The sequence below is a fragment of the Electrona antarctica genome (genome assembly GCF_951216825.1).
Source record: "Electrona antarctica genome assembly, chromosome: 9".
In the NCBI taxonomy this organism is placed as follows: domain Eukaryota; kingdom Metazoa; phylum Chordata; class Actinopteri; order Myctophiformes; family Myctophidae; genus Electrona; species Electrona antarctica.
The window spans coordinates 30,320,597-30,345,850 of NC_136790.1; the positions used below are offsets into that span (position 1 = coordinate 30,320,597).

Here is a 25,254-nt window from a genome sequence, read left to right on the forward strand (position 1 = left end):
ATGCATAAATCAGCACACAGTGGAGAGCGACATTTACTGTCACTTGCGAAAGTGAAACACACAAGCACTTACTTGCATGACGTACTATCAGAATTAATCCACCTGAAGCGCGGGCAAACAAACGGAGACATAGAGACATGACTTAGAAAAACTTGGACAACAAGGATGTAGATAGGATTGGTTTATACAACAGTAGCCACTGAATATAGCGCTGTATATTAATTACTCCGCGTCACACAGTTAACAAAGCATACAAGCAAATCACAAAGAGAACTTATATTGAAACAATAAAAAGACAATATAAGTTTGTTTGTGGAGCAGTACTAGCAGGAGAATTAACAGAGCCAGAACAAGGAGCCCACATGAGTTTTTCAGACAGACAGACAGACAAGACAGACAGACAGACAGACAGACAGACAGACAGACAGACAGACAGACAGACAGACAGACAGACAGACAGACAGACAGACAGACAGACAGACAGACAGACAGACAGACAGACAGACAGACAGACAGATAGATAGATAGATAGATAGCATGTTTCTTTCAAGATACACAAGCCCCACCTCTGGTCCTGGGGGTCCAGACTGCTGAAGGTTACACTGTTGATTGGATAATGTCTCCTGAAAAATAGCCTGGATGCAGCACGCACGCACGCACACACGCACACACGCACACACACACACACACACACACACACACACACACACACACACACACACACACACACACACACACACACACACACACACACACACACACACACACACACACACACACACACACATTTACAGTGGTGGTGAGTATATTAACATTTCTCTGAAAAGAACAAACATATTTAACCAATCTGGAAGTTGTGGAACTATCATTTTTTAGACTAGTCATTTGTTAGACATGGGTTAAGGTTAGGTTTAGGTGTGCTGCCCCGTGGGAGGTTAGGGTTAGGGTGAGGGTTTGAGATAGGTTGTAGTTGTAGGACTAATGACTGGTCTAACCAAATGACTAGTCTAACTAAGTTTAGACTCTAAACTAAGTACTGCACCCATCATTTAGTCCCTTCAACATACCGCCTTTTGCTGTCAGTGAGAGTGATGCCCTGAGCTGACACTTTGAAGTGGACCACGGTTGGAGTGGGACGAGGACTCAGAGCCAGGGTGCATTTGGTTGCCTTGGAGATGGCCTGGGGTCCCGTAAGCGACTCAGTTTCCACAGAGTTCAGGTAAAGTACATTGCAGGCTGGATCAAACATAGAGCATTATGGATTAACATGGATTAGCATTACATCACTGTGTCATAATTTTGAAGTGAAAATTAAATCTAATACAATTTAGTACAATAAAATATAATATACATTCCTAATCAAATCTAATCTGGTAACATTCATTTACATTACATTAATAAAAAAATAATTCCAGGCATTACTATAACCTCTTTTACCTGCTCCTTGTTTGAGAAGATCAGCTGCTGTGCTGGTGCTTGTGGAACTCTGTATCTCCTGAAGCTCTCCCACCAGATCTGAAACATAATCCTTGTTCAGTTCAGTCTTAATAAAATACCGGTACACAGATTACAAACAAATCATAAAGTACGCAATGAAGGATGTCTCATGTTGTGACTAAACTTAAACTCTTCATTTATTGAAATTAAATTGATATTACCTTTTTCTGGGACACGCAGAGCACATGGAAGGGAGATGGGAGTGATTGAATGTTGGTAAACCAGGGCTGATAAACTTCCTGAAGTTGAATATAATAAAAATAATATTATTTTCTTGTCTTTTATTTAGCTGACTGTATATTTGAAAACATTCACTGCATCCTATTGTCCTAACCGGGCTATATATCATCCAAGTTGTGTTGGAGACATAACTGACCAAAGTAGGATTCATTCTGACAGCCCTTGATCTTGACTCCCCGCGGCCCAGTCTCTATGAGGAAGTGTCTGACCAGCTGTTCCAGTGGATCCCCTGAGAGAACGAGGGGAGAAAATAGAAAGATTCTGTATGACAACATTTGTAAGCACACTTGTTGGTAGAAAAATAATTAGGGGTGCACCGATGTGGAAATTCTTGGCCGATACCGATGTAAAATAGTCACCGATGCCGATGTTTGTATATATACCGTATTTTTCCAAATGGTAGCCCGGGCTGTTAATATGCAAAATCCTGTCAAGCATGCTTTTTTTGTGCAAAATTAAAAGTTATGATAAACATACATAGCAGGCAAAGGGCCCTATTATGCACGTCTTAAGTACCAGGTCTTATTACTTAACTTAAGACCTGGAGGCGTGATCAATGCCATTTGGCTATTCTGAGTGGCCAAACAGCATTGACCACGCCTCCAGGTCTTAAGTTAAGTCATAAGACCTGGTACTTAAGACACGCATAATAGGGCCCAAAGTCTTTTGTCTTTTTGATTTAATATTGAGAATATTATAATTGATTTGACCCAGATTTGTGCAAACAGACTGACATGATGTAATTAGTTTGGTAGCACAGCTGTGTAAAATTCTAATATTATAAAGATTTTAAAAGGCTGTCATATACTATATATATTATAGTATAATATATTCTTTCAAATGAGGTTTGGCCTTATTAGATCAAAAATACATGTGCTCAGTTTTTTAATTAATACATTTTCAACTATTTGAATAAAGGTTGTACACATCAGTGAAATTAACCGCTGGGAAAATCCCTAATTGAGAGAGTGCAGGCCTAACAAGCCACCACAGCTCATGAAATATAGGCTGCATGGCTAACAGGGCTTGGTGCTTACCCTACCATCTCTCTCCTTTCTCATGTGGACGGTGGACCTCTTTGATAAAGGCATATAAAAAACATGACTTATACACCCAATGAAAATATACACTTCACGGAATATAGACCATTTGGAATTATAACAATCGGTTGAGGATGGAGGGTATGCACATGCATAAAGTGAATGGCAAATCGAGTGGCAAAGTGACACTCGTTTAACGTTGTTTAATGCAATCAAATACAACTTTTCTGTTTGGATGTATAGGCTGTCAAGGCCAGAAAGTCGTTTTTTGCCACTCAGTAGGCGTTCCCACATAACGTCCAGGTTTGATGATGATGTCACACGCATACCCTATTGGCTGAGTATGGCACAAGTTAAATCTCAATTGCGATTGCCATTGCGCTGAGGACTGTGGTGGCTGTGTTTTACCTATACTTGTGAGGACATCTGCTTGGATTCATGGTGAGTACTGAGTGCGCACCGAAAATACTCAAAATAGTAAGCTCACAACGTGCTGCATGTGGACGCAACACTAGTAGATACATGGGATGACAAACATTTCAGAGAATATATACCACTTTGAATTAAAACAATCTGTTGTGCATATAGGCTGAGTATGGCACGAATGATTATTTTTGGGGATGTGGAGGACTTTGACGTTGACCGAACTGACGCACCCCCAACACCCAGTATTGGCCCAAAATGATCCGTTAATCACACAATCAAAGACCATTGATCGTTTGCAGCTGGCGTTAATTACCTCGCGCTGCGCAAGGGTATTCACTGTAGCGCTCACACCATCACTAACTTGTGGATTATAGTTTGGTAAACTGAAAAGAAAAAGAAAAAAAAGTTTAGTTGTCCTGTGACAGGACAACTAAACTTGACTAATGACTGTCTTGAGTTGAAACGGTGCCCGCTGCCTGTGTGTGAGCCTGTGAGGGGAGGGGGGGGGGAGGAATATCACTGCATATCAGTGCACTGAGCGACAAGCAGCCGCTCTATACATCTCCGTACAAGGGTGTATTACCGGATTTGCCTGCAAAGCAGACCATCCGCCACTGCCATCGGTGAAAGTCAAGTTCTTTACCGATGCGCCGATGGCAGTTAACAAGGCAAACATCGGCCCCTACCGATTGTCGGCCGATACATCTGTGCACCCCTAAAAAAAATATATGTTACAAACTTACAATATAACAAAAGTCTCAGGGTTCCTTGAGGAGGTCTAAATAGACCCTTAAATGTCTGTAACTCAGTTATGGGGGTCCTTGAAATTAAAAGGTGTGAGAACCACTGCAATATAAGGATGCACAATGAATATTGCATTACTTATGATCAGTACCTTTGTTTCCAGTGAGGTTGGCATTAGGAGGTGGGGTGGCCACCTTGAGGGCCAGGCCATACGCCCCCTGGAAAGAGTTGCTGTCTCTAATGAGGAAAGCACCTGGCTCCTTATCCTTGAGAACTGCTATCGCTACAGTGGAGAAAACAGAAAACGTAAAGCTGCTGTGGGGACAGAAATAGAGAAGCAGTTGTCTGTTGTGATGTGATCTGTGATGTGAATCTGCAAAGCAATTGTGTGAAAGCGCTCCGTTCTCATTGAAAACCATTGCAAAAAGACGGCCACATAGGCAGACAAAAAGTGAAGTATGACCGTAGCCTAGCAAATTCACAAAGAATGGATTGCACCCATTCATTTCATAGCACCATGAATTGCACATAATTTGAAGCTGCTATCAGCCCCTATTCACAAAAGATGTATAGTGTAGGCCACAAACACAGAGTTTGAAAACGAGGGAAGGTATTACGCTGATGTGGCTTCTACTTCAACATCAATTATGGAGGTAAACCTCAGTCCCGTCACAGAACAGGTTGCTGAAAAACCATTGGATGCTTGGACAATTCAGATATTAACCTCCTGTACACACATGACAAAGAAATGCAATAAAAATATTCTGGTCTATCTCCTTTGAATTATCTGCACACGATCACGCCTGTCATGACCAAGCCTTCGGCACTGCTGCCATAATCATTGGGAAGTTTGGGGCATGACACACCTTATGAATGCGCTTCAGTTACCACCAGCTCTCTGAAGATGCGAATAACTTTCACTCTAACTGCGGCAGTCTGCGGGTGGCTATTATCGCTGGTGTTTGTGTTTCCTTTTATGCAAGGAGACTCAAGTCATTTACATAGAAAAGGGCCAATATTGTGCCAAATGTATGCAAATTGCCTAATTTAAATACGAGCAAATAGCACTGGAGCCCTGAGACGCTATTTGCTTGGAAGCACAGTTAGGGGTGCATTTCACACTTTGCGGGTGCTTATTTGCATGAGTTTAGAGGCCTCCTGAGAGTGTAAAAAGTTCTACACGTAAACAACGGATGAAACGGACTACTGTGCAATCCAAATTATAATAATCATAAAATCATGTTCGATATATCATCTTTTATTTCTAGCTCTATTCAATTCCACTTGGTTCTGCTACTCTGATTTCACCTTGGTCTCTGGTGATGCCTGGCTTGTACCAGTACTTGGAGCTGTCCTGGACAAACATGGAGTTGACTCTGCTGTCTCTGTCTGTCTCACTAGACTGCGTTGACCCTCGTCTTACAGGTGGAGGCACATCTCCTGCAGAGGTGGAGAATGTCACATGGTGCGGTGGGCTTGGCGGGGACGGTGCAGATGACCTCAGAAGGGAGTTGTGTCCATTTTGGGCTGTGCCCGGTGTGGATGACAAGCGCTTCTTCTCTGGTAGTGGAGGCTGAATGGCGGGGATGGTAATTGCTGTGTACCCTGTGTACGGCACACGGGGTACGTTCAACAATGGGTAGTAGTAGGACGCCATGGGGAAGGTCGGTGTGCAATATCCGTCTGGCACAGGTGAGGGGGGTTTGGTGTCAGCCGTGCTGTCCCTGTCCGGGGTTAGTCTCCGCCCTGACGGCTCTACAGCCAATGAGGGTGCCTGAGGGAATGAGCGTCTGTCTGGGGTGCCATTGGGAGAAGTTGGAGTGGAACTGTGACTGGAGGAAGGGCTCAGGGACTCGGCCCTACTGTTATTGCTTTGGCTGTCGTCAGGGATGGCAGAGCCGTTGATTTGCATTTGGATCCCTGGGACACCTGGTTGGATGGACCTGGGCAGAATGATGACCGGAGTCCGGGCCAATGTTTCTGAGGGGTTAGATCCATCTACGCCCCCAGTAACATTTTCTTCTACATTCTTGCTCAAACCCGGGGAAAGATCAGCAGTCTGTGCTGAGTCTTTGGGTGTGCTAGAAGAACTTTGGCTTTGTGCTGTCGTCTCAGTTGTTATTTGCGTGGCAGTGCTGTCACAATTTGCATTGGAGTCCACAGAGGCAGAAGCTGAGGTTCCTTGGTTTGGATCCTGGATCTGCGAGGGACTTCTCTGCTCTGGGCTATCAGCAAGCTTCTCCTCTGTTACACTGGAAAAAGAGACATAGCATGAAAAATACACGGACAGATTCCAACTAGATAAAAGCGAGAACAAGGAGAGGGTCTGGGTGCTCGGAAAACTTGTAGTTCATAATAGAAGTTTAAAATCACACCTGTGTGAATTGAGGGGCGCTCTTATCACCGTACATCATCATGGCGTAACATGTCGATTTGCTCAGACACATTTGAGGTAAATTCTCCTTTCATTGTCAATGGCATTTAATGTTTGTGTTAGCACAAAAAGACGATTTGCTCAGATATATCTGATGTAAATTAATTCTCCTTTCACTGTCAATGGAATTTAATGTTTGTGTTGGCACAAAAAGCCAATTTGCTCAGACACATATGACGTAAATTCTCGTTTCAAGAAAGTATAATGTTGTACTGTGTAGTAGGATGTGGTACACCCACAGCTGAGCTATGTATTTTCCAGTATGTTCTTATCAAGCCATGGATGGGCTTATTGCTGACGTTGTTGTTGTTGTTGTTGTTGTCACCCATACTTTGAACCCAGACTCTTCTCAGTTACAGTACCAGTGTTCCCACTAATTAAATTATTTAAAAAAACATGTTTCGACTAACAGAGTCTTCATCAGGGCAAGTATGAAGAAAATCAAGCAAACACAGGTCCTTTATACTGAGACAGGCATGTCAGACAATCAGCATTAGTGTGAGAACACACCCAGAGTTACACACGTGTGTGTGTGTGTGTGTGCGTGCGTGCGTGCGTGCGTGCGTGCGTGCGTGCGTGCGTGCGTGCGTGCGTGAGCCCTACACACTGATGAAAGCATTGTCATATGTAATAACACAAGAAAAGCTTCTTTCTTTGTAATTTGCCCCACTTATTTCTTGAATGATTGTTTTGTGCTTTTCTTGTGTTATTACATATGACAATGTGCTCATCAGTGTGTAGGGCTCACGCGCACACACACACACACACACACACACACACACACACACACACATGTGTAACTCTGGGTGTGTTCTCACACTAATGCCGATTGTCTGACTTGCCTGTCTCAGTATAAAGGACCTGTGTTTGCTTGATTTTCTTCATACTTGCCCTTCTTCTTTTAACTTAAAGTACATCTATTTTTATCCACCCTCTCCTCATATTTAACTTTTTGAGTGCTCGGATCGCCACCTTGTCTTTAGTATTTTAAAAAACGCTGTGAAACCGGACCAAATTGCTCTAGAACCGTGACAATTCACGCATGTAGCCACACACTCGTGCGTGCGGACTGGGCCGCTGAAGAATCCGTCCCCTGTAGGTTGTAAGAGATACGTCACTGATCTTGCATCATCTCATTCCGGCCAATCACAATTTGCGTCCTCACCTTCGTCATCAATGTTTGTGTTATGCAATGTTTGTGTTTACATGAACACTCAAAATTATCCATTAATTGTCAATGGCATTGAAATGTTTGTGTAGGAAAAAGTTTGTGCACACACACCAAAAGCTGAACATAGGTGGGGCTATAGCGCCCCTCAACAATTGCTAACAAAAACATTTTCTGTTTAGATTAGGTACCCACCTATCCTCAGTGTGTGTTGGGCTGCTGCTAATGACAGTGTAATCATGATCCGAATCCAGTCCAGGGGTGGAACAGGTCACCTGCCTGTTAGAGTCTGATTTCTCTACTGAACCTTGTTCTCGAAGAAGAACTGAACCTTGTGATATATGGTCCTCCATATCAGCCTGTGTGTGATCTTCTTTTGGATGAGGTGAGATGATCCAAGAAATTAGAGTAAGTAAGTAAAGTAATAGAGGCAATGCATAAAGTTCTACATCAATGATGTAATAATTTGTGTCGTTTAATACATAACACAGTGTCAAAGATAAGTCCAACAGACATAGTCACGCTGGTTCAACAGTGCACCGTGCTTAATTACTCACCAATGTGACTCTTAGGTCGTTGCTGATCTTGGACTCCAGACGGGCTCTCTGGCATGCTGCCTCCAGGGGTTCCGGGGTTGGGGCTTGTGGGAGGCAGAGGAGAGGCCGATCCAGACTGGTACCCCGAGGCGTAGCCCCGGCTCTCATGGCTCTCAGCAGGGGAGGCCTGATATGGGGAGCAGGGGCAGGAGTGGCGAGGTGGTGGAGGGGTGTTGTAACCACTGCTGGTCCCATCCCGCATGTCCACGAGAGAGTGGGGGCTGGCATAACTCTGGTGAGGCCCAAAGACAAAGCCTCGTTGGTCCAGGCTTTGCCTCTGCTCTAAATGGGAGTGGCAGGCGTGGTACGACGGCATGCCCACCCTTCGCTGCCAGAACTCCACTTCTCTCTCAGCCTCCCAGGGGTGTTCGGCCTCCCACAGCGCGGAGCCCTGCCTTGTGCGTTGCACCCCTGCCTCTTGTGCCCAATGTGGGCTTTCTATTTGGTCAGGGTGCAGCGCGTGGAAAGTTCTAACCGAAGCCGATTGGTGCTCCCGCCTGTTTGTGCAATCCTGACAGGGGCAACCGGGGGACGTTGCAGGAGGACTAAAGAACACCTCTCTGTATGGGCTGGAGGGCAGCGACTGGTGGGAGAGACGAGAGGAAGGCCCGTGGCTGGAATAATGGAAGAGATGACAGTCTTCCCCTGTGCACAGTCTGTTTGAGGCTGGGAGGGTGTGGCTGTGTGGGTGAGCGTGCTCCGGGGTGGAATAAGGGTAGCAGGGACTGTGGAGGCAGGGAAGGGGTATGGGTGGGCGTTCCCATGGCAGCTCTGGCAACGGGTGTGCACTATGACGATGGCAGAGGGGAGGGGAAACAGATTTGGATGGTAAGGCCGGCAGTGTTCGACTTTTGGGATTGTTTTTAGTGCTGCTGCAGCAGTGACATTTGGCAAGGCATCGTTCTCTCTCCGTCTTTTGTCCCCCTTCCCCACATCGTCCACACGAACGCTTCAAACCACTAGGGCTGGAAAGGTCCCCATCATCCAAGATAGCTGTCTCCCTGTCCCTCTCTTTTCCCTTTGCTTTGTTCTCCCCTTCTCCTCTGTTTGATGGGCATTTCGTCTCTTCTCTGTCCTGGCAGGAAGGGGAGAGAGAGGGTTCTTCCAGATGATCAGACTGGGCTGAAGAGTGACCAGAGTCCGAGCTGAAGGACAGAGGCTGGCCGTGAGACTGGGTCTGGCTGGGAGCCTGGGGTTTCACGGTGGGACTGTCAGGAAGGCATCCGTTAGGCGACACCCCCGAAGGCCCACGACGTTTCCTCACCTGGGCGTACAGACTGCCATCCAGGGGACCTTTTGTATGAGAGATATCTACCAAAAGAAAAGAAGAGCATGTGATGAATATTGTACTATGTGTGTTTGTGTGTGTGTGTGTGTGTGTGTGTGTGTGTGTGTGTGTGTGTGTGTGTGTGTGTGTGTGTGCGTGTGCGTGTGTGCGATTGTGTGTGTGTGTGTGTGTGTGTGTGTGTGTGTGTGTGTGTGTGTGTGTGTGTGTGTGTGTGTGTGTGTGTGTGTGTGCGCGTGTGCGTGTGTGCGTGTGTGTGTGTGTGTGTGTGAGTGTGTGTGTGTGTGTGTGTGTGTGTGTGTGCGCGCGGTTGCGTGTGCATGCGGGCATGCAACATGTGCGTGTGTGTGTATCGCTTTATGAAGAATGGATGATTATTAAAGTGTCTTACTTTCCAAGCTGTCTTGGTGGTGCAGGTTGAAATTCTCATAAGAGTCCCATCTCACCACAGGGTCTGAGATGTTGTAGTCCACTTTGATGGCAGGGTCATTCTTACGATACTCACGACCTTGTAAAGCAGAAAGTTTGATATGAAGCATTAAGTTAGATATGAATTATGCACCACTTTCACCTTAGTTTTACAAGTAAATGTTATATATGCAAGGGATAATGGACTGTCATCATTGAGAAATAAACAGTGACAGTGATTTTTCACTAATGACCGGCTTCCCCGTTGGTTATCCAGCTTATTACATGGCTACATAATAAAGAACTAAATAATTTGACCCAGAAATAACAACAACATGATTGGATTGCTTTTTAAAGGGTTGTATTAATTTCCATTAACTCATGTCAGGTGTGTCCAGTGTGCAACATGGTCGGCTCGGAAAACACCGGTAGGAGAAATGTTGATCATATATGAATCAATATTCTGTTAATGAATTGTCTATTTCTCACCCAGGAATGTTTAAAAACATTCCTGGGTTTACTTCTTAGCTGTAGGCCCTACATTTGTGTGTTTGTTTACATCATCATGACTGCCATGTTAGATATAGCTAAAATCAAGCAACGCAGATTGCAGATCTGTGTTTAGACAGTTATTGACTTCGGCTGTCATTATTGAAAAATCAATCAGAATCAAGCACTCAACCAAGCTGTGTAATTAGTTATGTTATTGTTTCCACACACACGTACCCATCCACACAGGACACACTAACGCAAGCAACGCCCTTGATCATTACCTTTCATTTTCTCTGCACTGTTGGAAAACACAAATTCAACGGTAGCATCAGGAGGAAACCTATCATCTGCAGACAGACAATGACATTAGACCCAAATAAAGAGCAAATAACATTAGAATCAGTAATGTAGTCTACAAATACATGTAAAATATTTATTATATTATCTCAATTATCATTGAGACAGACGAGGGCTAAAGTAGACAGTACATACAATAAAGTCTATCATCAACTAAAGCACAGCATGTCTGGAATTGGAAAGTAAGTACATTTACTCATGTACTGTACTTAAGTAACATTTTGAGGTATTTTGGCTTTACTGGAGAATTTCCAACATTCTAATACTTTTACTTCTAATCCACTACATCTCAGAATAAAATGTGGGTACTTCTTCCATCACTGCTTTCAGATATGTGTGTGTGTGTGTGTGTGTGTGTGTGTGTGTGTGTGTGTGTGTGTGTGTGTGTGTGTGTGTGTGTGTGTGTGTGTGTGTGTGTGTGTGTGTGTGTGTGTGTGTGTGTGTGTGTGTTATTAATTATGAACACTGCATTATGTACATGTATCTATTTGGAGCATATTTCATTTCATATTTCATGTGTCAGGGGAATGCGGTTTACCGAGGCATGAGCTCCTCCTGTTTCTTCTCATCTGACATTGTTATTTGTTATCTGTTTCAAAGTGCATTTTGCAACAGCTTTAAAGGGTCTTGAATTATGTAGCCGCAAAAACAACGTGAAGGAAAGGAATGGAAATGTAGCGCAGAAGCTTTTCACTAAAACAAGTCCTGTTTCTTTTTATGCTCTCTCTCTGCAGGCACAAACATCTGTGTCCCATATATTTACTCATTCTTTACCCTTGTATCCCCCTTTCAGCTAAGCCCTATAAAATAGATCTGCAATTGATGGAAAGATAACTGGACTGTTCCAAAATGGAAGATTTATCCCCTTTGGATAAACTAAGTAGCAGAACCGTGATCCAATTCTTGGACGTCCTACCTGTGCAGGCCATGTCCAGCTCAGTCTTGCCGAACCACAGTTGAGCTCCGTGAACAGTACACGTGTGGAACTGCACTCTGAACACCACCTCTCTCTCAGAACCCCGGGGCCTCCGATGGTAGCACCTCACCTGCAAGGGGGGGAGACAGAATGCAAGAGCAAATTAAACCCTGGCTGCATACTCTTGCTATGCAACAATTGAGTGACTGATTGATTTGGATATTGCTCACTCAGAGATTATTGCATGCTTGTCCGCCCTGGAATTGTCTCCCCTCTCTTAGTTGTGATCCTTCCCAGGGTTTCTTTTTCTTTTTTTCTTTTTAACAAGAGGATAGCCAACTATAAGAGGCTCTGTGTGTGTGTGTGTGTGTGTGTGTGTGTGTGTGTGTGTGTGTGTGTGTGTGTGTGTGTGTGTGTGTGTGTGTGTGTGTGTGTGTGTGTGTGTGTGTGTGTGAAATCAAATAGATTTTATTTAAAGAATTGTATGATTTTTAAATAAACAACAATTTAAAAAAAGTTTTACAGCTCCATACATTTATGTCATATTATTACGGTTACTAAGATACAGTATATGCCACGCAGAAAACTTCAACAGCATTGCTATTCTGGGAACATTCGTCAAAAATCTATGCAGATCTATGTGTCACAGAATGCGCTGTGAGCTTGTAGATCTGCTTCTAGATCAGCTATTTTTGGTGAATGTTTTGGTGAGATATTGGTGAAGAATAGATAAAAAAATAACGCACCAAGTGCAGTGCAACTCAGTTCCGTTTTATTAAGGGTCTAGGTATACTGCGGCACATCTGGACTTGTGCCACGGCACCCACTTTGAGAACCACTGGTTTAGAGCGATGTTTGTATACACATGGTATGGGTATCTAAAGATGTAGTATTCCTCACCATAATGTCTCCCTTCAACAGTAGAGCTGGTTCCATGGTTATACATAGCTTCCTTGCCGTGGAACTCTGGGGGTCACTACAGTACACGCACACACGCACGCACGCACGCAAGCACACACGCACGCACACACACACACACACGCACAGTACGTAAAGCCAATACATGTCGTTGTATTGTCACACATGTAAATAACATCAACTTTACAGTAAGCACAGAGCACCAGATATCTCGCAGGTGGTAACGTAAAACTATGCATATACTTACTAGATCCCTGATGTGTAGACCAGCTGTAGAGACTGATAGATCTTCAGGAAGGGATAGTAACCTGCGGACAGAGATGGACCAGGACACAAGGACAATAAAATGAACAAACACATGCAAGAGCTTAGGTTTTTTTTGTATGAGGGGTTAAAACTAGGCTATAATATATAATAATAAAGCTTTAATTGTATAGCACCTTTGAAGAACAAGATCACAAAGTGCTTATATGGTAGTGTAGCCTACACAGTAATGATTCTCAAAAGCTTAACCGCTAATTTAGAAAGCATTATTTTGTAGAATCGGCCTCAGGTCTTAATGGGTTAAATAATCCTGGAAAAGTGTAACAAAACAAATCTTCTCTTAAATGGAGTCCCTGGCTCAAAATCTTTTCAGATAGGGGTCCACGACCAAATACATATCAATTTGGGGGTCCCTCCCGGGCATAAAAATGTTTGGGACACTACAGTACTCAGATGTATAGTGTTGTAGGAGGTCAAAGGTCAAACACTGACCTCCGCCAACCTGGAAGTTGGGCAGTGAGGGAAGGAGGATCTGGTGGAGGAACATAGGGCTGCTGTTCATCTTAATGGAACCAGACAGCAGACCACCAAAGTAGTAGATGTACCTGGTGGGTAGAACAAGAACCAGGCTTTTAGTTCAGTGTCATTTATTTTTTATCTATAGTGCAACATCACCCCAAGGGGTCTCTGTGCACTTCACAGTAAGTCATACAACAAAAAAACACAGCAGCAAAGAAACACAGTACAATGTGGCAGCACGCATGGCCAAACAAATACCATGCGGTAGTCAGAGCTGAAAACTTTACAAATCAGCAACAAAGAAAAGAAAAGAAAGGACAAGACGTGGTCATAACAATGGATTCGATAAAACTAGGGGGAACCCTAATGCAAGGAAAAAAGATGGATTTCTAGCCTAGATTAAAAAATGTCCAAAGAGTCTGTGCATCTCTAACAGCTGGAGGGGGATCATTCCAGAGAGAGGGGGCGCAACGTGTGAATGCTCTGTCCCTGTTTTGTTATTATATTTTGTGACTGTGAGGTGTCCGGCATTCTGGGAGTGTAGCTTTAGTTTCACTTATTTGAACCGTAACCACTTAAACCAGTGAAGCCACCTGTTATACTGAATACCAGACGAGTCGCCCCTTTACCAACTCGCCCCGGTCGTACAGCCGGCGGAACTGCGCGGCCGGGTATTCCTAAGTAACCTACCGTTAAGTAAATTATGCTTAAACGAACCTAACCTTATTCCCAACCTTAACCTCAGTAAAACTATGCCTAACGCTAAACTTTTTTTTTTTTTTTTAAAGATATTGTTTTTGGCTTTTTCTGCCTTTATTGATACAGTAGGTTGAAAGTAGTCTGACAGGAAATGGGGGGAGATGGGGGGGAAGACACGCGACAAAGGCCGTCGGGATCGGGAGTCGAGCCCGCGGCACACCGTCAGGCTGGCTCAGCAGCCTAGGTGCCCAGACGGTTGAGCTAAACGTCCGGGCCCATAAACTTATTTCTAACCTAACAGATTCTGATGTCTTAAATTGGCACAGTGCCAAAATAATCAAATATGAAACCACACAGGGAAGGAACAGCAAAAAACAATTATAATCTGCAAGATAAGGACATTTGGATAATCTGTAGAATAGATGGTATGACGTGGTATGAGACACCTGTTCTGAGAGGGCTGTAGAGAAGTGGAGACTTTGTCTTCGCAGAATTTCCTCATGGCCAGTGTAGTGAGTGCCTGTCCTGCCCTGTAAACACATGGGTTTACAGTACATTTAAACAAGTAAATAAATGTTAATGTACATTACGGAAAGGTCATGCATTGTTTAATGGGGATTTAGAATTAAGAGTGGCCCAAATGCTAATACATTTCAGCTGTGGGCAAAGTAAATTTAACTACGTACAGTACAATAGTGACTATTAGTCACTTGCTTTATATGCAATAGGCTCGGCACAGCAGCCATATTGGAAAGAAATTGGGCCGCTTCCTTACTTCCTAGAAAGCTCTGTTCTGTTTAGTGTAGCACAGTGGTTCTCAAAGTTTTTAACATCAAGGACCAAATGCAGGAACCAATGCAAATTAGATGAATGTACGTGCATGGTATAAACAGTCTCTACAGTATGTGATCAATATGTATAGGTTACCCAGCAGAGATCTTGCTGTAGTGCATGTACGCTGCCACAATGACGCCGGTCTTCCCTTTGTTTCCCTGTCAGAAGGAAGGGCACAAGTTATCGCGTGACAGCACTCTTTCCACAACATTCTGTTTCCATCACAGAACAAACAAGCAGGTGTCTGTGCAGTGTGCACTGTGCAGTGTGCATTGTGCAGTGTACAGTGTGCAGTGTGCACTGTGCACTGTGCAGTGTGCACTGTGCACTGTGCAGTGTGCAGTGTGCAGTGTGCACTGTGCAGTGTGCCAACCTTGCAGTGTAGGACCACCACGTTGCCGGGGTCAGAGGACAGCCATGTCTCCATGGCCTTGCACACGGCACAGATCCGGTCCAGAGGTGGGGCATGAAGATCAGGCCAGCCATAGTCCTGCACCTGGTACAGAGAGGAGAACAGACAAGGAGGATGTTTTTTCATGGCATTTATTTCAGACAGGAGAGTGTTGTAGAGAGACATAACATCTAAGGCAGAGAGTTAGGAGCGACATAAGACAAGATGGGGTTCAGATTTTTAACACGGGTCCTCGAGCTCACGCCAGTAGGCATTCTATGGTGTTGTTATTGTGGAGATACAATTGATATGGTGACAATTAGAACACTTAGTTCTCTCCTCACCTCCAAACTGCTAGGTGACCATACAGTTTGTGAAACAAACACACACACACACACACACACACACACACACACACACACACACACACACACACACACACACACACACACACACACACACACATGCGTGTGATGTAGTATACTACATAATAACAGGTCATACCTTTGGATTAAGTCTGGTGATGTCATGTCTTTTCTCTGATAAATTCAGGAGCTGGTCGAACAAGAGATTTGATGTTAGTAGCCAGCAGGGATCTTTATTCACATTCAACAAAATGGAGGGCTTAAAATTGGTTCCATATACTGAACTGATTGGCCGTTAGCATTGTTTAAACCAAATAAAAGATATCACTACATTTGTAAAGTACCGCGGCAAACTATAACTTTTACGAGTAACTGGGAAGGGAAACATTAGCTCAATCGTCTATAATCGCTTACAGATTAAGATGCAAAAACAATAAAATATATGGAAAATTATGCCAATGAACAAACAAAAAGGCCTTTATTTTTGCTAGAATAAAAGCCTTTAATAGAAATCATTACTGCCATAACTCTGACGGTCTCGCATTGAATTAGGCTTTTATGAGCTGGCAAGTCATCCCTATTGCATAATGAACGCAAATCCAATTCTCTCTCTTTATTTTAATCACACAATTTTTGTAACCCTTTTTTACTCAGTGTCAATTATCTAATGTAATCCTGGGTGCTACACTCCCTCTGCCAACCTGGGGAGAGCAACGGACTGACCTCATGCTTCCTTCACTGCACGAGGAGTCCAAGCCGCTTCTTTTCACCTGACAGGGGGGAGATTCCCCGGTTGGATGTACGGTAGTGCGTGGAAGGAACATGTTATTCCAACCAGTTCCTTTCCCCAAATTTCCCGCGAATCCAATTCAACTCTACGTATCTGTGGTGGTCAGGTTTTTGCAACTAACCAGGAACTTGTCTTGGTGCTTGGACTTCAGCATGGCGGCCACTTCCTGCAGGTTGCGGCGGTAGCGTTGTTCCTCCAGGTCGGGCAGGAAGAAGACGGAGATGATCCTCTCTGTGATGTAGGTCAGGTCAAAGTCATAGTGACGCTCCATGACTCGCTCCATCACTCGCTCCACACTCTTACTCCTGCAGGACATGCTTATATTATACATTTTGATGACATAACATTTTGTGTGTGTGTGTGTGTGTGTGTGTGTGTGTGTGTGTGTGTGTGTGTGTGTGTATATATATATATATATATACCGTATATAAATATAAAAGCTAATCAAATGATTGACTTTGGCCATATACCTAGGCAAGGAGCACCTCTTCTTCTGTGATGTAGATTTAGTGGAGCCCTAGAGAGAGAGAGAGGGGGGGGGGGGATACTGGCTACATGATTGAAACCTTTATTTTTATTGAGTAATTATTATATATTATATTACTGTGTGTTGTAGCTGTAATTATAGTAATTATAAATGTTTTAATAATAAACAGGTGTATTGACTCACCAGGTCTGGGGCTGAGATACATGTGGTCGTCACCTAAAAGTGAGATGGAGTATCGATTAGGTTATGTAGCATTCATGTAACCACAAGCACGCAACATAAAGTTGGAGGGGCTGAAGCCCATGCGAAGTCATGTGCTTAGTTTAAGGCTATTGAGTTGTCTGCAGCTGCATAGGGATGGAGGGATGAACAGGAAGGAGGAGTGCTGATGGAGGGGACAGAAAGACTCTCTTCTGTCGTCTGCAGCAGCTGGTTTGGGGAAGAAGCTGTCAGCAGCGATTTATCCGTTCCACATGATTGGCTGGCGAGCCGTGATGCCAGAGTATGTGTATTGTGCATGTTCGCACGCAAGCATGCACGTGCATGCACGTGCATGCACAGCACACAAACCTGTCATGTGGGGACCCCCCTGGGGGTCCCCACATGACCACTGCTCTAGACCACTGCTCTAGACCACTGCTCTAGAGCCATGACCACTGCTCTAGAGCCACCACTGCTCTAGAGCCACTATCAGGCCAGAAATTTAACTTGCTCACATTTAACTCCCAAACAGCATATTTCATAAACTACTGTCCATGGAATTTGCTGTGTCCCAGATGATGGATCCTATTGATTTTGCAATAGCCGAGTAGCCGACCCCATGCCCTTTCCGCTAGCACCACCCTTAAGCCAGCATTTCCATTTGTACACAAGATGTCTCAAAATCTACTCTGTCCAAATAGCCTTACCTCTAGCAATACTGCCCTACAAAGCCAAAGTGCAGTAACTACAGGAAAACAAAAGTCTGATAATTGGTTTAAAAGTGTTTCAACCGGTCAGACAAATGAGATATCTGCAAATAAGTGATATTACACTAATTGTAAATATGTTCTTGAGCCTGAGGTAATTGTTTATCCTCCAAATCACGAAGGCTAATTTGACCTTTGGGATACAGAAATAAGTCGGTGTATCCAAAAACGTAGTTATACTGCACTTTGGCTTTGTAGGGCAGAATAGCTGTACGACAAAATATCCAATTTTCTTTAAATGTAGCAAGCGGATTGACATTCAGGCAAAAATGTCAACATTGCAAACACAATATCTCACAATATCTCTACTGACTTTTGTGACCCCATGGTCTTTAGTGCCTCCTTCAGTTAATATACAATGCACCCCCCCCCCACACACACACACACACACACACACACACTGATCAGATACAAGATACAATAATAAGAGGTACTCACTCAATAATATTGACGTTTCTTTTACTCGTAAAGAAGACTTGGAGCAGAGAGGGACATAGTTTATTACTCCACATGTGGTGCACACTGCACAGTCCTTTTGCCAGTGAGCCAACACTAACTTGCCAAACCACACACACACATAGACATAAAACATTTAACACAGAGGTCACCCAAACAGCCATGGCTACAGTCACTATAGACTACATCCACACAGACATAAAACATTGAACACAGAGGTCACCCAAACAGCCATGGCTACAGTCACTATAGACTACATCACCCAAACAGCCATGGCTACAGTCACTATAGACTACATCCAAACAGCCATGGCTACAGTCACTATAGACTACATCCAAATAGATCATAACAGTGTCCAACACATTCTAACAATCAAAATAGTTTTGTATATAATATTAGACTCCATAGTGAGAAGCTTAAGACACTGGTAAGTCAGCGTCAGTTTTCTAGGGGTTCAGGAGAATATATATTTAGATTAGAAAATGTGTTCCTCGGAGCACAGATCTCCACCAGGTCAGTTAGGTTATTGTGGGCCAGCAATGTTTGGAATGGAATGCAATATGAAATCAGACTTATATGTCTTACTTTCATATGTCTTACTTCAGGTACTTACCGCACCTTATGTTTTACCTCAGGGTCTGGGTTGTAGCAAGAAAAGGTTTGAGGATTCTAGTTTATTTGATGCAGCTCATGAGTTTGTATCTTAAAACAAGGCTCCAGACATCCCAGAACAAACTGGTCAGGCTACTACTTTGCCTCACTCCCAGAAATCACCTCACCCATGCACATTGTGATAGCTTGGAATGGCTTAGGGTTGACGAGTGGCGACTGAGTACAGCAACTTGCAACGGGCCTGGTCTACAAGAGGTCTACAAGATGCACCTGTCTAAATACTTCCTTAATTTCAACGAAGTCCACGATCACAACACCAGAGGGAGTTCCACAAACCAAGTTCAACCCAGATTCGGCTCAAACAAGGGTTTAAATTAATTTCGCCACTAATGCCTATGCCACTAAAATGTGGAACGCCCTACCAGCAGCCGTTAAGAAATGTGAATCGCTAGACTCTTTCAAAACCGCTCTCAAAGAGCACTTATGGGTGGCTGCAATTCGAAACTAGCCCCTGAAAGAAAGTCCCGCCCTATTTTATACTGTACACGTTTTCCCTGTTTTCACATTTCCTTTGTTTATTACACGTTTATTACACGTCTCCGCTGCCTAATCAAAGCCTCAGAGCACCTGCTGCACTGCTTGATTTACTGCTCTATCCAACATGACACCCATGTAAACACACACACAATGTCATTTACGGCTAAACAAGCGAGAAATAGACAATGCAGTACCCGAAAATGGATTCTATTTGATCAACTCACTCTTTTCCGAGTGCTGCAGCTGGACAGACGACCAGCGTGACACTTTTGCAATACTTTCATTACCGTAAGCAAGGAAATACCTCGTTTTGTTGTGTTTTGGATAAATTGACTAATTTATGTATTAAGTAGCCGTGTAATAAGCGAGGCATGGCTAGGTGGTCATTGTTTATATATAAATCAACAATGACCACCTAGCCATGCATTATCCCTTGCATATGATTTATTTTATCCTCATAGCAGATTTTGTATTGACCTGTACTTTTGTTTGAACTGTACCCATTCTACAAACTGTTAATAACATTTTCAATGATCAATCCATCAATCAATCAAACCACATTCACCAATGCAAGACGAGCTTCTAGCAAAACACACATACCTAAACTTAAAGTGTGAAACCCTCTGGTGACATAATCCAAGAAAACATAATGACGTCGACTAAGGAAAGGAGACGAGCCGAGCCGAGGATCCAAACTCAGTTGGTTCCTTCAAAGCTCCTATTCTGGTCTCACTTGGGCCATTTGACCTTCATAACTCTGTGTGTCAAGGCATGGTTGAAAGGCCAAAGGTCAACAGAGTTATAGTCTGCTGATGAGACCTGCGTGGCAGAGGTCCAGCAGGTGTTGACAGGTGACAGTTGACAGGTTCAAGAGTCAAATCTCTGGCAGTAACCAAATAATCTACAACCAAAACAAAAACAACAGAAAAGAAACAGTGACTGTCTGTAAAATGACCCTCCATATATTTTCACCTTGTTTTGTGTGCTAAAACATTCCCCTCGGTTCCCCCGGTGCCTAGTTTGTTTGTTTTCTGTCATCTAATGACTCTGGAAGGCTTGAGTGGTACATTGAGCATGTAGGAACTTAACCAAGGGAGACTGAATGACCGTATTGTGCAGGGAATGTGTGCAGTATCCATTTTCTTCCCTCTTTAGTTTTCATCAAAAGGAATTAAATAAATTGTTCACTGGCATATATTTTTGATGCTGATGCTAGACCCTTTTTTATTTCCCTATCAAAGACAGTGAGATATTACGGCATGCCCCATGTCCCTTTCAGGATAAGGATGAAGGGATGGACAGAGAATGCAGAACGTCAACACACAGATTACATCTCTCTGGCTGCCAATTACACAGGCGTTTCCTGAGGCCTCTAGATTATTCTGCAAACACGCACACACGCACACGCACACGCACGCACGCACGCACACACGCACGCACGCACGCACACACGCACACAAACATTGTCACATGGCACACATTAATTTAATATAAACATGCATGTGTGCACGCATGCACACATCATTAGTGTGTGGTGATGCATAGTAGAGTACATGTGTACACACACATACACACACACACACACACACACGCGCACGCATGCACGCACGCACGCATGCATACACACACACACACACACACACACACACACACACACAAACATAAAATACACTTGGCTTTTACATAAACTAGACTGGTGCCCGGCTGTAAAGCACAGAGTCGGTAACGATGGAGGATCCATGCCCCACCCGGCTATGCAATACCTGTTGTACCCGTGTCAGAGTACCCGTTCCACCCATTTGTCTGTGTCCCCATATATGGAGATTTCTGTATCTGTCTCTCTGTCCCTTTATTCCTATATATGGAGTTCTGTGTCAGGCATGCCCAAATATGGAGTATGTAGTGTCAGAACAGGCCAGCTCCATATATGGAGCCTGGGCTGAGGCCCTATCCAGATCCCGGGCAAAGGCCTTTTTTTATGCTTTATTTACCCAGGGTAGTAGCTGAGCACAAGTGCTCATTTTCAGCAATGCCCTGCACATAGAAACACACAGACACACACACACACACACACACACACACACACACACACACACATTAAAACCTGGGAGCTGACCAGTACAACCACAGTCTTACACTAAGCAGCTCCAGGGGGAGCAGTTGGGGGTTCAGTGCCTTGCTCAAGGGCACTTCAGCGGTGTTGGGTGAGTGATGACAATCACTTCCCCACCCAGATTTTTCATGCCCCCGGACGGGGAATCGAACCGGCAACCTTTCGGCAACAAGGGCGCTCCTTTAACACTTAGGCCACCGCTGCCCCTTTTGTGGCGATTCTGTAGCCTGGATCCAGCCCAAAGACCCCGCCCACTCTCTGAGTGGACTGAAGCTTCAAGAAAGCTACAGTCTGATAATCAGGCTAGCGATTCTGGACATAGTGGACAATCGTGGGTCCGACCTACTCGACACCGGGCACTGCGGGAGTGTGGAACGCGTGTGTCGAATTTGAAGTCGGTGGGGCGAAAGGTTCTCGAGTGACGTGGATTACAGACGTACACACGTACATATGGATTTCTGTGTCAGGCATGCCCTAATATGGAGTGTTGTGATGTCAGAAGAGGCCAGCTCCATATATAGAGCCTGGGCAGGGGCCCTGTCCAGAGCCTGGGCAGAGGCCTTTTGTGGCTGTTCTGGACAACTGTGGGTCCGACCGACTCTACACCGGGCACTCCCTGTGGGGGTGTGGAACGCGTGTGTCGATTTTAAGGTCGGTGGGACACAAGTACACATGCCACAACACATGTGACATACACAGGATAGAGACTAATAACTGGTATCAAAACCAAAGAGGAATAGAAATCACAATCACAACCAATCTCCAGAAGAGGAAACGGTAACATCTGAACCATAGAACTGTGGTTCTTAAGTGGGGTCCAGGGACCCTCAGAGTTCCCTGAGGGAGTTCCAAATGGACTCTTACAGGTCTGTAACTCAAAGTGTACAAATGGGACCAAATGTAGTACCCTTATTTGGTCCATACGGGGTTCCTTTTGAGAACCAATTCCAGAACCAACAGTTGCAGCCATAACCCAACCAAACCAACACAGTCACACCCACTGTGGCAACATGTAATATCCTCAGTTACTGTTTATTTTTGCATTCATGTTCTTTCCTTTTTATCCTGTGATAATAACAATGGAACATTTGGAACATTTAATTATCCTGCACGCAGCATGGGTTTGTAATCGATCTTTTCTGTGTGTGTGCGTGTGCGTGTGCGTGTGTGTGTGTGTGTGTGTGTGTGAGAGAGAGAGAGAGAGAGAGAGAGAGAGAGAGCGAGAGAAAGGATGCAATGTTCATGCAACTTGTTGGAGGGAATACCAGGGAGTACCACCAGGCTGCCCCGGACAGATGAATACCAGGGAGTACCACCAGGCTGCCCCGGACAGATGAGATGAATACCAGGGAGTACCACCAGGCTGCCCCGGACAGATGAATACCAGGGAGTACCACCAGGCTGCCCCGGACAGATGAATACCAGGGAGTACCACCAGGCTGCCCCGGACAGATGACTACATTTTGTCTTGAAAGGATACAAGATAAAGGAAATAATCAACAGAAAAAATGAGAACGGATGGGCGGACTTTCATGAAACTTTTTTTGTTTGCAGCTAGGTTTGTAGCACAAGATGCATTTGTTTAATTTGTTAATATGTGTAATATGTGTGGACTTTGGAAACAAACAATTTGCTGCAACAGTTTTTTTAATTATTCCAAAAGACAAAGTAAACAGACTAAATGTGACGGGAACGATGTGGTATTAGAGACAAGACAGTGAAGGAATTCAGACTTTAAGAGAATGTGGCAGGGAAAGCAAAGACAAGAGGGGAAACAGACAGGGGGAAATAAATGGAGACAAGGAGGAGTGACAGACTGTGATTTGTTATTGCATGGCAGAAGGAGCCACTGCTGGGGTAATCACCATTATTAACCACTTTAACAATGTAGAAGCCTGCGCGCATGCACACACACAAACACACACACATCAAGGGGGAGAGACTGAGAGAGGGGTTCAAAGATTCCAGTCTTCACACAGGACCTAAAGTGAGTGAAGTCAGAGACCAACAAACCAGGAAAGATGAAGAAGAATGAATGAAATCGGAGATGTAGATGGAGAAGAAAGACCAAGCAGATGTGTGTGTGCGTGTATGCATGAGTGCAGAAACATACGTTTCTAAGTCTAAGAGTCTAAGTCAAGAGTCAAGACTGAGAGGAATCTGTTTTTTTGTTTGTTTTTTTGCCATAAGCTAAGTATGACAAAACAAAATGTAAAATTAGAAAAGACTGATAAATAAAATATTTGGTCAAATCCTACTTTGATGTGCATCTTCCAATTCCAATTGAGGAGTCTAATGTCATTACACCCACAGCAAGGTCAGGTGCCTTCTGGCCAAGTAGGTGCTATTGCATAGGCAGAACATTATGCACTGGATGCTCTGCAACCTCTTGCCGAAAGGCAATTTGAAAAGAAAGTTTATAGAGAGCGCCTTCCTTTCCATTCTGCTGGTATGGATGGACATAAATCAGACAATGGGAGGAGGTGCGTACAGCCAATGGTTATGGATGCAGGGTGCACACACTGCACAGACCTCTCTAACAACTCTCTAACGTACAGCCAGTGGTTATGGATGCAGGGTGCACACACTGCACAGACCTCTCTAACAACTCTCTAACGTACAGCCAGTGGTTATGGATGCAGGGTGCACAGACCTCTCTAACAACTCTCTAACAACTCTCAGTGATGCAAGCGAGCAAATGATAAATCTCATTAGAATACATGTTTTTCAATGAGACTGTCCTGACGTACCCCTCCTATATTCGCTCGCAGCGTCTCTATTAGCGAGGTTTCGCGGCCCCAAACACTTTTATTAGTTGAGATCTACACACTACTATTTATTGGTTATTTGATTGGTTCAGGCTATGTCGCAACGCAATGGCTGCCGCTCCATATGAGGACAGTATCGCCGTCGGACCGCTCGCTCCTTGCCTGTGTAGATGAGGTGTTAACCATACCCCCCCATGCAGGTCAACAGCTCAGTGCTGCGTAGAAGTGCACCAATGCTTCTCCCTCCATCACTCCAAACATCCAAACGTCCTCAGCCGTATTAAAAAGAAATGCCTCTGGTTGGCTTCCATTACAATTGCATTGAATCCATATGGAGCCTGGAAAATTAAGGACATTTAAATGAAGGATCAAGGTGTTTTGCTAAATTGACCATTCATAGCCAGATGTCACAAGTCTCCCTTCCTTCTCCTAAAACCCACTAGCAACTCCTTTGTCTTATCATTGTTTCCTCATTCCTGCATCCTGTTTCATTGCCATTTGTAATCAGGCCCAGCTGATGTGTGTGGGTGCAGTATGGATGCAATATCAATATCAATATTGGGCATTTCTAATGCCATTTTGATTATGCCTGCACATCCTGGTACAATAGCATCCCAAAGACTTCTCCACCTGAGAAGATATCTCCTCCCTGCTGCTCATTGTATTAGCCTCAAGTGACTCTGAGTGGAGGAGAGAGTCCCAGCAAGCACCTGAACGAATTAGTGACGTCTCGATTGGGGCCAGATCAAGTCAAACCAAGACTAGTGAGATCTGGCCCAGTATATCACCTGATTTCAACCAACATAAATTCTGCCCACTAAGATGGATGTCCCTGGATGAATCAGAGAGAGTCCGATCAAGGCCAGATCAACTTAAGTCATATATTATTTCAACTGGTGAAGACGTCCTGGAAATGACGTAAAGATCATC

The 25,254-nt window shown here is 44.2% G+C and overlaps 1 protein-coding gene across 1 annotated transcript in view; it reads right to left on the reverse strand.

The window, feature by feature from the left end:
• Positions 1-25,254, reverse strand: part of LOC306929906 (tensin-2-like) — a 47,660-nt gene that overhangs the window by 2,120 nt on the left and 20,286 nt on the right. Inside the window, exons 4-26 of the mRNA XM_079510638.1 lie at positions 17,054-17,086; positions 16,854-16,900; positions 16,505-16,688; positions 15,733-15,783; positions 15,211-15,333; positions 14,931-14,995; positions 14,450-14,533; positions 13,278-13,390; positions 12,769-12,829; positions 12,504-12,579; positions 11,604-11,733; positions 10,612-10,677; positions 9,822-9,938; positions 8,107-9,456; positions 7,745-7,922; positions 5,256-6,199; positions 4,099-4,230; positions 1,874-1,966; positions 1,659-1,736; positions 1,438-1,515; positions 1,068-1,236; positions 567-635; positions 73-102 (exon numbers count right to left, since the gene is read on the reverse strand). Coding sequence (XP_079366764.1) covers positions 73-102; positions 567-635; positions 1,068-1,236; positions 1,438-1,515; positions 1,659-1,736; positions 1,874-1,966; positions 4,099-4,230; positions 5,256-6,199; positions 7,745-7,922; positions 8,107-9,456; positions 9,822-9,938; positions 10,612-10,677; positions 11,604-11,733; positions 12,504-12,579; positions 12,769-12,829; positions 13,278-13,390; positions 14,450-14,533; positions 14,931-14,995; positions 15,211-15,333; positions 15,733-15,783; positions 16,505-16,688; positions 16,854-16,900; positions 17,054-17,086 — 4,271 coding nt within the window. The remainder of the gene's footprint in view (positions 1-72; positions 103-566; positions 636-1,067; positions 1,237-1,437; positions 1,516-1,658; positions 1,737-1,873; positions 1,967-4,098; positions 4,231-5,255; positions 6,200-7,744; positions 7,923-8,106; positions 9,457-9,821; positions 9,939-10,611; positions 10,678-11,603; positions 11,734-12,503; positions 12,580-12,768; positions 12,830-13,277; positions 13,391-14,449; positions 14,534-14,930; positions 14,996-15,210; positions 15,334-15,732; positions 15,784-16,504; positions 16,689-16,853; positions 16,901-17,053; positions 17,087-25,254) is intronic.